Genomic DNA, 14,303 nt, shown 5'->3' with positions numbered 1-14,303 from the left:
AGTGTCTCTGGTTATATAAAGCTATAGCAGGCAATATTGCACATTATTCAGGATTGCTCTTTACGGCAACATTAGCTCTACAGATTTTTTTAATAAGTTCCTAGATTGTCCGAAACTGCCATACCTATATGGTTTTTTTTATTTATTAACAGTTTATCAATTGAATTGCTAGAAAATGTCACTATATTGAAACATGAATTGACTTGTAACTTTATTAAATAACTGTAAAATTTCCCACTCAGTACATGGCTTGATCACAATTCTTTAAAAAAAAAATTTAGCAATATTTTTTTTTTAACCAAAAATGTTTGTCTGTTTATCAAAATGATGTATATAGCTGACATAATGCTGTCAGATCTATCAGTAATCAATATCAGTATCAGTCTTAAATATTGGTTTGGCTCTGACTGTGATATAAAATTACCTTGACAGCAATAGAAGATTTCATCATTGTTGATTTCCTTCCTGCATAGAAAGATTTTGATCTGGTGAATATCAGTAAAAGCCAAAAACTGCCAGCCTTAAATCTTCTGTGCTTTGTGTGCGTTCACCCCAGTACGTAGACCTGTACTTTTTTGAAAGGATCACCCAAAGATGCATTTTAGTGCCCAGTGTGAACATGGCCATCATTTCACCATTACTGGTATATGATTATGTAAATTTAGGCCATGGTACAATAGAGTCAAAATGACTCTATTCTTGCCCTACATGAGAGAAAATAAATATGGCTATTGCAGACCCAATTCTAGCTGACTTGAAGAAATCATGGCGTGTGCAAAGAGCCGCTGATGATAGGCTGCCAGCATTGCTCCCTAATTTGGATACTGACACAGGAGAGCTGAGTGCATCTTCAATAAGCGGGGTCCCTGCTGGTTTAACAATTATGTAACAAAGCTGACCAATGATTTCTGCATCTGTTACACTACTGAATGGCATTCTGATATTATGTACGTGACCGTGCAGCATGGAACACCATTGCAGGTTAAAGTGACCTCACTGTCAGGAGGCATTGGAAGGGCAATCATGTGCAGTGTGTCTTGTGTGTGCATGTCAGTGTAGCATGAATGCAGCTTCCTGCACTGACCTTCCACTGTGTTTCTGATTCCTGGCTTCACAGTTGCGCACAGGGCTATACTTAAGCTGTTAAGTTTGGGTGATGCACTTAGCAAATCGCACACCAAAAAACATTTACTTTCTTGAGCACTGGGAGAATTCAAGAAGGGATTCAATCAACTGATGAAATGCTTATTGACAATCTAATGGCTTTCTTTATGGCAAAACACATCCCGCCATCATTTGATAAGCGCATTTCTATCAGACCTCACTTCTGACTGTTACACTTGAGAAAAAAAGCTCTGAGGCACAGAGAATTGGATTTGATACCTCTTTGTTGATCCTTAGAATTTATGTGAATATATGATGGTGGGGTCCTTTAACTGGAAAATAAAGAGGGGAAATTTGATGGCTTTCTTGAGCTGTCAGTGGGGAAAGCATCTGATATGTATTAATAATCATCCCATCACCTCTGGAGCTGTCAGCCCTCTAGAACATAAAAGATCCAGACTAGGTTTCCTTCAAATCAGCCCTAGCTAATTGCTTTCAAACAGAGCTGCCTTTGACCTCCCTGCCTGGTCACTAAAGGTGCCCCTGCCTGGACCAGCATTATTATGCAGCAAGTACTCTGTCCTCTGCCAGGCTCTTTAAAACTCTATTTTCACAGTTGGTTCAAGGGTATTCAATGCACCTCCACTGCAAGTGTTTGCAGTGAACTGGAATCATTGGGCTATCAAAATGTTCCAGAAATGATACCGCTAGTCTTTGATAGGAGGACCTTTTCCATGTCTGGTCCAAATCCACACGATCTTTCTTTGTGGGCCAGAAAACCGAATCAATGAGCTAAAACGGGCTAAAATGCTATAAAAAATGATGTTATCTGTCACTATGAGCAACACTCCTAGCATTGCACATAGTCATTTGATTACAAAATTATGGTTATGGATATTACAAGCTACTGTTGGATGTTGGCCACATGACTGAATCAGTCTTCCCTTTTTCTCCCTGTTTGGGTCTATGTAGAGGGGACGTGGCACCGAGTGGTTTGACTGGTTAAATGCTTTGCCAAGCCGAGTCTCAATCCCACCGGCGAGATACTGGCTCTGTAGGCCAAGAGCAAGAAACTTTTCACACCAGTTTTGACAGTTCCCCTCACATTCATCAGAGCCTGGGTCTATTATTGTCCTTCATCTTTTACTCTGTGAATCACTGACTGTACTCTGAGTGCACACGGTTACGAAATGGAATTTTGCTTTTAAATGAACAATGCTCAAGGTACGTTGCCCACGGATAAATGGCCTTCAGAGCTAAAGCATTTTAAGTCTGGCCATTTCCACAGTCAGACAGGTGGACAGTAGCTGGGGGCAGACAATATCCGCCCACACACACATACTTTCTATTGTGTTCGACCAGGAAAGTAAACATCCACACACCCATGCACAAACATACACAGACATTCCAGCTGTAAAAACCAGCTGTGGTCACATGAAATTTGGCAAAATGATTGCGCTGTCTTAAAATGTAAATTGCATCCTCCATGCAGGGAGAGACAAATGTTTCACACCAAGAGAGGATTACATGGAGAGCAGACAAGTAGGAACAGACAGCAGTTTGACACTGAAACAGAATTTCGGAAAGTGAGGCCATGGAGGTCAGAGGGGGGCGGACTGTTCAGATACATTTGCCTTTGAATCCAGCAACCCACATACAATTCTCAACTCATGCAAGACATTTTTCTGAGCCTGAGGGAAGTCTTCACTTTCACTTAAAGTGATTTTCATTTAACCATGAGCAAAACTTAACTAAACTGGCTACCCTTGTCCATAAAGGGGAATTCCACCATTTGACACATAAAAGTCAGTTTACTAGTTTTCTGTGGCTCTAGAGGAGCTTTGTCAAGTCTCTTCAAGTCTGTCAATTTTTAATAAAGTCCCAATTGCAAACAGGGCATTTACTAGAAATGCCCTTGGTTGCATTATACTAAATAACTGGAGTGCACCTTTAACTTCATGTCATGTTATCTCCTCGTGTTGAAGTGTTTGTGCTCACAACAAGTGATTAACATTTTTAGGGTATCACCCTTCCCTACCATGAAGACCACTTCATAAATGTCTATTTCTCCAGAGTTTCCAAAATTTAACATCAGTCACTTTCTGCTCTGTTATGGGAGTCACAACATCAAGTAGAAGTAATCTTGATTTTGTCATACCTCATTAGTGTCAACCTAGCCCAAGACCAAACTGGCGCATCTTTTTTTCACAGGCTGCTGTAATGTGTTGAAAAGACTTCAGTCTAATAACCAGACTCCCCTGAATTGTAAATATTCAGCTCTGCAGCGGGAAACTGAATAGACATATACAGTATGTTATGCATCAATAGCTGTCAATGTGTAAAATACTTAATATAATGGAGAGGATTTTAAGTATGTTAAAATAGAAAAAAAAAAAACTGTACAGCCTTAAGATGATGAAATAACTTTTATTGATGTGTCAAATTTGCTTTTATTCAGCACATAGTGTTAGTTGTTGCACAGAAAGCTCAATTTCTAAATGAAAAAAGTCTCTCGTACATCCAAATGTCTGCACTTTTTCCTTTGTCGAACATACATTCATTTCCACAGTTTGATATTGCAAATCAGGCGTGCTTTATGATTTTTTATGCGCCCATATTGAATTATTTTTTCAAGGATACATTGAAGTTTCCTGTTCAAATTAAAAACTTGTTAAAAACCTCTAAAACACTGCTAAACACCAACACAGATGGTGCTGTAGGCGTTAAGATACACAAGCACATATTGAGAACAGCAGTAATTAATATATGAGTTTATAGCATCGGTACGGTCCGTGAGGCGAGCACGGAAGCAGAGAAAGAGGCTTATGTAATGAACTACCTCCGCTCTCCTTTTTGCCTCAGAGTCGAAATCAGCCAGCTGAGTGAAAGAAGAGGATATTAAAAACGCACTGTCTAATGTATTCATAAGATATTCAAATGCAGAGCACAGGGGTGACTGGCTTCTGGATCAGTTAGCTTTAAAGGATGAGCTTTTCGGGGTCACTAACACATTTTCTAATATTTCAAAATTAATGCACAAATGCCTTTCCAAACAGTCTCTTTAAGACCAGCATAACATTTACACAGTTTTCCGCCGTGTTAAGCCCTACAGGTATGTTAAAAGTCTGAGACTGGCTGACTGGCTCTGGTCTCCATGATGTCAAGTCAGTCATCAATGGCTGTCACACAGTGCCTCCTGAGTAATCCGCAGGGGAGACAGAGAGAGCCAGAGGAGCAGGTGTTTCTAGAATGAATGCGCAACTCTGGTCTTCATTCGCTGCCCTGAGAAATGGAGAATGACTGCTTTTCCCTTCTGAAAATCATCTTCCTGGACTGAGTACTTTTTAGCGTGGAACACCACATCTGCTAATGCTGTTCACTGATCTCATGATCTCTGTGGAAACACAGGGCCCGTGGCGAGGTAAGGGAGCGAAGGAGGGGCGGGGCTGGGCTGGGCTGAGACATTGCTGCTACAGCTGCAGGCCAAAGCGGGGTAAATGGGACAGAGCTGGTGCATGTACCTACATCACAAGCAATCTAATAATTTTGGAGATTGTCTCAGGCTTGTAGTTTAAGACCTTGGTTCGGCCAACAGTTGCATCATGGGAAATATACAGTCCGGCATGTTTGGGGCTTGACCCATACTAGGGACTAAAAGTTAGGATAACTCAAATATCTCAGGATATCTGAAAAGCCAGATCTAGGGCTGAGGTTGGTAGTTTGAGAGTACCAAATTGCACAGTGGGTTTTGTGGGATCCAGCATTTTTGGAGCTTTCCCCATACTGGGGCCCGAAAGCGAGGATATCTTAAGTATCTCAGGATATTCAAAAATCAACAACAATGGGTCAACAACAATGGGTCTATAATTTGAGACACCTGGTCCCACTCGTCTAATCAAACACAATACTGAGTTACATCATCAGAAGTGCAGTGTGCAGTGTTTTTGAAGCCTGTCCCATACAAGTGACTAAAAGTCAGGATTTCTCTTATTTTGAGTCCCCCAACTTATGGAGAAGTTTAGTACTGAATTGGTAGAGTGTACCCAGAGTGTATTTAACTTCACAGTGTTGTATTGTAATATCATGAAGGGGAACACTTTGTGCCCACAACAAGTAGTCTTCCTTTTTAAATTAAAACATTTTTTGAATAGTTGAAGACTGTTTCAAGCAGAAAAGGCCAAAAATAAGTGTTCTACTTGGAAACAGGAACAAGTCTACACTATGTTTTGTCTATGATAGGAAGCAATACAGAAAAAAAGCAAAGAGCTGGATTTGGATTGCATCATCAACAGGCATGTTTTTTTTTTTTTTTTTTTTAAATTCTTTCCTAAAAACAGAATGTGGGTCGTTTTCTTTCTTATTGATTAATCTGAAAAAGAATAGTACAGAAGTTCTAAAGCATCTCACTCAGACAAAAAAAAAAACACTTTATCCTCCGGTAGGAGATATATCTTTGAGGCAGCATGTTGTATAACATTTAATTACCTTTCCTGTGTCAGAACTTTAAAAACAGACATCGACAGAGGATTACACAATAGAACTTTACTTTATATTGGAAATTAAGACAATGTAGCAGTGAATTTAGTCAGTATTAGTCACTTATATTTTACAAAAGATAAAAACATTCACTCAGACCACTGGGCCAATTTCAAACTGATTTTTTTGTTTTTTTTAATCCTTTTTTATTCAGTGAGGGCCTATTGAGATAAAAGCTGGGAGTCCTGGTCAAAGGCATATATATATATATATATATATATATATATATATAGTCAAAGAGTTCCGAACAATGTAAATATATATCCTGAACTAGTGTCTCTCTATGCACATGTGGTGTAGAAAAATACATCTGCAGGGCATGAAAGCAAATGTCAGATTAAAGTAGAAAACACAGACAAGAAGCATCATTCACTGCCCATAAACCCAAACCAGAATTAGAAGCAGGAAGAGAGGGATCCATAATTCAAGGACACCGTCTGGATTGGGGATGAGAAAGCAGCCAAATTGGATGGAGTTAAGATGCACTAACTGCTTGTTGTGACTCGGGAGAGAAAACTCAATCGTCCCTTTGACCGGCCGACTCCGCTGAGAAAGGATACATTGTTCCTGTGTTTTGGGTGGATTATGAGGGAGCATGTCACAACAGCAGGTTTTTGACAAGGTCTTGGGTGTCTGCTATTGTGTGCTTTACTGTCAGGAATGCTGATGAGGCCTAATGAGGTTTTAATCCAGCCAGAGTTATTAGTGCCAGGTCATCTTAAAAGAAGTTGGGGTCAGGCTGCATTAAGGCTACAGAGGTCCTTTACCATTGGATAGCTGAGTATGGTACAGACACTTCAGCACTTCGGCAGCTTTTATCTGTCCAGGGAATGGGGTTCTGTCTCTTGTTGGTTGTTGCTCAGTATCAAAAAATATAGTATATCTCTGTCACTTGATTCATGTTTCAGATTTTGGAACATACTACACTGCCAAATGGTATGTCAGTGGATAAATGTAAGCTTGTTGTGAGATGATCAACTGAAGTCATTTGATTACAGTATTATTTAAGATGTCACATCTTCTTAGGTGTTAATGCTTCATTCATAAGCTTTCCTTTCATTTGAAAGCACTTTGCTGATTTGTGAAAATCCCAGGAAACAAATCAAAGAATGACTTCTGACAGGTGGCTTTTACCTTGGAGTTCAAGTTGTCCCCAGGACCGCTTTTCAAACTTGCTAAGAGGTGTTAATTAATATGTTTTGCCCCAGGAGCAGCATGAGTCATCAAGATTTCACAGTATGTTTACAGAAAGGATTTTTTTTGGGCTGTTTAATGTGCACATTTGCAATAAGCTTTTTTTTTTTAAAGCATCATTTCCTTGGGGTGAGTTTTAGTAATCCAAAAGCTTGCCCTCTTTTTCCTCAATGGGGTCCTTAAGAATTATACTGTAAAAATGATGGTGATTATAATTAAGATAATGATGATAATGATGTAAAGGTAATGGCAATTGTACTAGAGGCAGCAAGTACAGCTGCAAAACTCATAGCAGTAAACCTTAGGTAATAAAAGCCTTATTTTGTGAGTGAAAAAGTCTGTAAGTGAATTAAGAATATTTCAGCCTGTTAATAATACACCAATGTAGGCTTAAGCTCCATCTACACAGGGTTGTTAAGTTCCCTACCATCATTTACTTTTAGGTATTGACAGCTAAAAAATATACGAACTTTTACAAATCTAAATTTGATAGCACTTATTTGGGCAGCCAGACACTTAAAAAGAGTCACTCAAAGAGCCAGATATAATTGGCGTGCATAAGACTGGTGTCAGAGGGTTACAGGTACACCTCTCTCCCTCTAAGAGGCTTTTGGAATAGCTCTGTCATCAGGGAGAGTAAGTGCCTGCTTGTTCCGCTGGAAATATCAGAATTAATTGAACTGAATTGTAATTCATAATCTACATGTTGCAGTTTTCCACTGGCTAGGGCAACGCTATCTTCCGCTGTTTGCACTGTAATTGAAATTTTGATCATGAGGTGTAAACATTTTGAAGCGTCCCATGAATATTCATCAGCTCGTGAGTGTCTCTGAGTGTTGGCGGAGGAGTCAGTGCGGCTGATTTGAGGCAGGCTGTATGCATGTGCGTGCAGAGATGGTTGCCCTCTGCTTATTGACATGTTCTTGTCTATACAGCTCCCTCCCAGGTCAGCGAGGTCATCAAGGAGAAAGTGCAACAGCGCAGCATCCAGCTGTCCTGGCAAGAACCCCAGCAACCCAACGGTGTCATCACAGAATATGAAATCAAATACTATGAAAAAGTGAGTGTGCAGTAGATTTGTTTGTGCCTTTGTTTCTCTCTGAAACCTTTTCTCTCCGTTCACATTCACTTTTGCTGACACTTCATTCTGTATTCAATCTGGATGCTGCTGTGAGTGGAATTCACAAGATTCTGCAAATATCTTCTTTGTCTCGTAATTGCAATAATGGATGAGATCCTCGTAAAAATTTTATCAAGCTATAGTCCTTCACAACCACCTCCACACACATGTCAGCACACACACAATCCGTGGCTGCACCACCCGAATTAGCAGTCTGTTACTGTTATCTCCTTTCCCCTCCCCCATAGATTATACCGCTGCTTCCAAGTGTTTCAAGTCTGAACACATCAGCTTTTTACGGCAAGGTTTAATGGAGAGAATTTAACCCAGCAAATCAAAAGCAGGGTAACAGAGCTCCGATACCAGCCCTGCTGGCCACAGCCTCTTGCAGACACTGACAAATCAGTCTCCTATGTCACACACTGTGGCTGTGGTCTGCCCAGCTGTAGAAGTGGAAAATTGGAAACAACGACTACACCCATAACAGACCCTGGCATTCCATTTGGGCTTTTGCCGAGTGAAACATTTACAGTTCAACAACAAAGTAAACAATATGTGCAGCCTGTTCATCCAAATGGATTCCTTGATGGAGAAGATATGTGAGATATTTGAGGTTTTCTGTAATCTACAGTCAGTGTACAGCAAAGCATAATAAGAAAAATGTTTAGCAAAATTTATTTTCATTCTATAATACAATAAAATATCTCAGATTAAGGCTGGGTAAAAAAAATATGAAAGTGGTGGAATTTGCTATAGCTCAATAGCTTGTAGGGTAATTTAAGAATAATGCACATTTCCTCAGCAGTTATTCTATCAATTTAACAATGGACTCTCTGTTTTTAACAAAAATTCCTTATCTAATCAGTTCTAGCCGATTCAACTTTCAGATCACTGTTAAACTTCTGTCAAGAAAACTTGCTTCCTGATTACATTTCACATCAAAAGTCTAAAATGAAAAGGTGACATTATGCCCTTTAAAAGCCACTGGAAGGTTTTTAATGTTAAAGATCTGTGCAGGAAACCTTACATATCATTGATGGCATCTTAACAGTGATTAAAGAAAAAACAGCAAAGTAGATGCAACTAGAATTACCTTGTGAATGAAAACAGTGTTCCTTAGAAAACAGAAACTCAAAGTGGCAGCATGGTGTGTGCAGTATGACTCTCCAGTTGTACAGATGGAATTAGTGCTGTAGAAATATAACAGGGGAAGTGCTGAGGGTGTATCAACAGCAAATTAAAGCAAGAGAAGATCAGAAAACACAGACCTTACTGAAGTTTGAAAAATTACAGGGAACATTAGAAATAACGGCCAGTCTCTTATAAAAACCTGTTTTAAATGAAGGCCTTGTTGTCTTTGCAGCTCTGATAAATTAAGTATTAGTAAGATATACACTATTTTAGAATTTATGATATGGCATAACCTGACTGCACTTATATAGTGCTTTTCTAGTCTTATCGACCACACGAAGCAATTAACACTACACACCGCATTTACCCATTTGCGCACACATTCATTAATCGCATTCACACGCACTCTCACACATACTGATGGCACCGCCATCAAGGGGCAGTTTGGGGCTCAGTATCTTGCCCACGGACACTTGGACGTCTGGACTTGGAGGAGCCAGGAATCGAACCACCATGGACAGACTGCTCTACCTCCTTAGCCACAGCCGTACAACTGAATATTACATTGGCTACTAAATTTCAATATTTTCATCTTAAATCACCACTCTGTGTATCTAGTTGGATGAAACATTGTTAGATTGTTAAATCAAGCTCATTTCATTTACATAGTGAAGGTAATTACATCCTCTGAAGTATATCTGCTATATTTTTGAAGCAAATATGTTAAGTTAACAACACTTCAATAGGACTCAATTATTAGCCAGACTTTCACACAGCAGTTAGATGTTCTTTTTTGCCTAACTGATAAAAAAAAAAAATCATTTATGAATAAAAGATGATTTATTCTCTGCACAGGATCAGAAGGACCGGATCTACTCCACGGTGAGGTCTAAGTCCACATCAGCCACAGTAAACAACCTGAAGCCCAGCACGGCCTATGTGTTCCAGATCAGGGCCTTCACAGAGGCAGGATATGGGACTTATGGCCCCAGACTGGAGATAACCACCAAGGAAGAGGCAACAGGTATGGCATTAAAGGGTTATTAGGCTAAATTTCCAAGAACACACACCTTTTCCATTGCTACTGCTGCAGTTGTGCATTACATGCTTTATGTATAGTAGGGATGTAAATGAAAATGTATACATCCATCTCCATTCTGTACATTTCCATCCGGACCATGAACAGTTACACATCTTTTATTAAATTCAGTTTAGACATTTTTCATATTTTGAGTGTTTCGTTCAAATACAAACCATGCTTTCTCATTTGATTAATTTAGGTTTAGATTTTTTTAAACCATGCACCTCACAAATATTTTTTTTATATTTCATGGTCAGCCAAACTTATTTGAGTATACATTGCAGTAGAAAACAAGTTAACACAGAGAAGTAAGCAGTATAGACAATTTCTAAGAATTTCCCGTATCAGCTTCCGTGGGACAACCTTAGTGTATAGTGTTTTTCATTGATAGCTTTGCTAAGTATTCTTTACTGAAAAATAGGTTATCTAAGAAGTTCAGATTTACTTGGAAAAATTACTTTCCTTTTCCAAAACTCACCTTCTTCTAGTTCTGTAGAAATATACACTAACTGGCCAAGACAAAAATATGCAAGTGTTAATGAACTGCATATATCAGTTAACAAAAGTAGAAAAATGGATAGAATTAGCTGTGTCAGCCACTGCAGCATTAAGCGAGGATGGAAATGTCCTTGTGATACAGCCTCTCTTCTGCTTTTCATTTCATAGTGTTCCAACTCTTCAGTGTTCAGTCCAACTTTCCCTGCAAGTTTGCACCTATCTGATCTAGTAGATGTTCGTATGTCTTCAAATGCACCTATGCCAGTTTGACCACTCAGTATATCAGCAGACCATTTTGGAACGCTGGCCTTCAGCTCCAAATTTATGTACAACCTGCAAATGTTTCCAGTTATCATAGTAATAGCCTAGGGAAATTATTTGCTTACAAGCAAAGCAAACACAAATTGCTTTGAATTAATGCTGACAAGACATCATGGGAAAAATCCCTAAGCATAAGGACAAGCTACTTTAGTGTTATGAGGATAAACTTATTTAAAGCTAATCAGTTACATTAGCTCTACCCTGAGTTTCTCAGTATGTTATTGTGAGTTTTGATGAGGGATGCTGCTGTGAGCTGTCTGTTCTATGGATCATAATGTCTAGCATTATATACTGGCATTATATAAATAGATATCGTAAACATGGACACATCAGGATAGGCCACACTTTCTGTCTTTTGATTGTCAACTTTCAGACTTCCTTTATTACATTTTTTGGTAATAACATGGCATGTGTTACAGTAAAGGAATATCTGCATTTTGGGACATATGCTTGTTCCCTTTCCTTCCCAGACTGAGATGAGAAGACTGATATCAATCTCGTGTCTGTGCGTTATAATCAGGACAGGTTAGCTTAGCTTAGAGACTGGAAGCAAGGGGAAATATCTAGCCTGGCTCTGTATACAATGAAAAAATGACCCTAGCAACGCATCTAAGGTTGGTTAATAAAACATTGTATCTCATTTGTTTAACCTGTACACAAAAAGAAATGTAAAAACAACAGTTTATGGTTTTATAGGGACTTACTTGGCAACTCCCTATAAAACCACTTGGTTACTTTCTTGGAAAACAATAAGTTACAGAGCTTCTTGCCAGATATGATTGATTAGCACAGGTTTTGGTATAGGTCTGTGTGCAGGCACAGTGGTACCAAACCTGCCTCAATAAAACTGTGACAAAAAGACAGTGTCTGAGATCACTCCGTATTTAGAATATAGTGCAGTTACGGTCTTCATTTTATTTCACTCGCTGAATGTGAATTTTATGCAAGTTGTGCTTAGAAATTCCCATGAAAGAAAGAACACTACCTTCTGCAAACAAGACATGTCATATTTTATAGATGTTAAAATTACGTCATCATGTCACTTGTCAATAATGACGCAGAATTATTATGATTAATAAGTGTTTAAAATCTGAAATTATTGCTCAATATATTTATAGGCTAAACTATTCTGTGTAAGTTATATAAGAAGTAGGAAATGAGTGAATAAGAAACATTATTTCGGACACATCCCAAGAATCTGGGATGCTGTGCACAGTCACCACATCCAGCTGTTGACTGCCAAGAAACAGTGCTGGCAGGTATCTCCCTCTAAAATTTCTGTTTGTGCACAGGTCAAACGAAATGCATACAGTGCATTAATTGGTGAGAGTTAGAAGTGATAGATTTGTTTTCTTTTCACTTTGCACAGAACCAGGCTAGCTGTTTCCCAATCTCAAGTAAGAGAATACAACTTATTATCCCTTGTAAAAGGTGACTCGTTTGACAGTTGTAACTGCTATTTGTTATTTATGGTTTTTTTTGTATATTTTGAATCTAAAATCCCTCTTCTGATTAGAGAAGAATCCCATTAGTCACTGTTTTATTCTGTCTCTCTAGTTTAGAGCCCCACCATCGAACCAGCCCATCAAAATATGCCCCAACCAACCTTACATCCAACATTTCTGCACAAAAGAAGACAATAATTACTCATACCGCACACAGTATGTCCTGTAACATGATTAGAAGTTTGCAGTCCAGTCAAAGTGTCCTTGACCAGCAGTGAACCAATAGTCTCCTCTGTGAAAGACTAAAGAGGGAAACCTGCTAGTGTGCAATATCACAGTTCACGTCCTCTTAATTCCTCACAAAATAGACAATTGGTGAAATATTGAAGCTTGATTCAGTAACAGCTGATCAAATGTCACCATGTTTTTCATCCCCACTCCTCTGACAGGCCGTGGGAAAAAATCATGCTCTCCTCTTTCCAAGTATTTCTACATTTGAGATCCACTTGATTTAAAATGCATACATTTTCCTCCGCATACACCTCTTGCGTTGACGTTAAAGAGCAAGCCATTCTTCGGAGCAATCGGCAGTGTGTCAGCGCAAACATTCTGAGCACTGTAACAGCTCTGAACGGGAAATGATCCAACCAACTTTGCTTGAGATGAAGGGAATCGCTGTTGCCGTCTGGGACTATTAAGCCCACTTTCTGAAACTGTAGAGCCGTGTGTATAACGATGGCTCAAAAATAGAAGCGTCCCTCCTCCACTCTCTGAGGGAATGAGAAGAAGGGGGGTTATCAATCTCCATGCTGCTCATTTGGCTCAATTATGTCCTGCAGATTGTAGTCTTTGATGTGCTGAAGTTCACACTGTGCATTTCTGTCTTTCTGCATGTCTATGTGTGTGTGTGTTTATGTGTGTCCGTCTCATCAGCTGCGATTGTCTCCAGCGAGCAGAACCCCGTCATCATCATAGCGGTGGTGGCTGTGGCGGGGACCATCATCCTGGTGTTCATGGTGTTCGGCTTCATCATCGGGAGAAGGTACGCTCTCGCGGGCCCCATTGACTCTCCGCTCCTGTGAGTCTGCGCTTGTCAATTAGCCTTTCTGTCACTCACAGGCCTCCACGTCTGTGGAGTCGTCACATACACACACAAATGCACCCATCATCTCATGGCATGCTGTGCTAATGGGTTGTGATGCACTTTTTTTTTTTTTCCCCCAGCCCCAACAACATTTTTAAGCTATTTTTGCAGAGCCATTATGAGAAAAGTACTCCAGAGTGAGAAAGCTTTGGCTCAGCATTCCTGTGTATGACTGTGTGAGATCCTGAGGGCAGGATGAAGTATGGCACTGCTTTTTTTTACCATCACAAAGCACACTGCCCGTTGTCATTATCACCATTCCCTCACAAATTTCATCTGTGTTTTCATCTGCATGAATAGCGTTTCATCAGAGTTTTCTTTTAATGGTGGGTTCATCAGAGTTAACCTCCATTTGGCGCACTTTGTATCAAAAAATTCCCTGCCGTATTCTCGGAGTCATAGCTTAGTCAAACCAGAATGGTTTTACTAAATGGAATCAGTGTAACTTTAACTTTCTAGTAATAGCGGTATCTGCGATGGCAGTTGAAGACAAAGATCTATAAATCTGTGTAGAATCATGTAAAAAAGGACAGTTTATTTTATCTTCAGTATAAATTATAATCCACTTGATTTCTGTTTGGATGTCCTTGGTTATAGTGCAAACAGGAGCTGCTTGTAGCTATACCTATCAATTACCTCTTAAGTTAGATTTTTTTAAGCCCTATAAACCATGATTTAATTGTAGAATCCAACTTTAGGCTACAAAAACAGGGCTCAAGTGTATCACAC

The 14,303-nt window shown here is 39.4% G+C and overlaps 1 protein-coding gene across 2 annotated transcripts in view; it reads left to right on the top strand.

The window, feature by feature from the left end:
- epha7 (eph receptor A7) overlaps nucleotides 1–14,303 on the top strand; it is a 97,952-nt gene that overhangs the window by 63,370 nt on the left and 20,279 nt on the right. For both annotated transcript variants that reach the window (XM_040124921.1, XM_040124920.1), the window contains exons 6-8: nucleotides 7,770–7,894; nucleotides 9,941–10,109; nucleotides 13,364–13,472. In XM_040124921.1, the coding sequence (XP_039980855.1) occupies nucleotides 7,770–7,894; nucleotides 9,941–10,109; nucleotides 13,364–13,472 (403 nt within the window). The remainder of the gene's footprint in view (nucleotides 1–7,769; nucleotides 7,895–9,940; nucleotides 10,110–13,363; nucleotides 13,473–14,303) is intronic.

Source organism: Xiphias gladius, chromosome 4 (genome assembly GCF_016859285.1).
Source record: "Xiphias gladius isolate SHS-SW01 ecotype Sanya breed wild chromosome 4, ASM1685928v1, whole genome shotgun sequence".
Classification (NCBI taxonomy): domain Eukaryota; kingdom Metazoa; phylum Chordata; class Actinopteri; order Istiophoriformes; family Xiphiidae; genus Xiphias; species Xiphias gladius.
The sequence above is the reverse complement of the archived record's forward strand: the minus strand, read 5'-3'. Positions and strand labels throughout refer to the sequence as shown.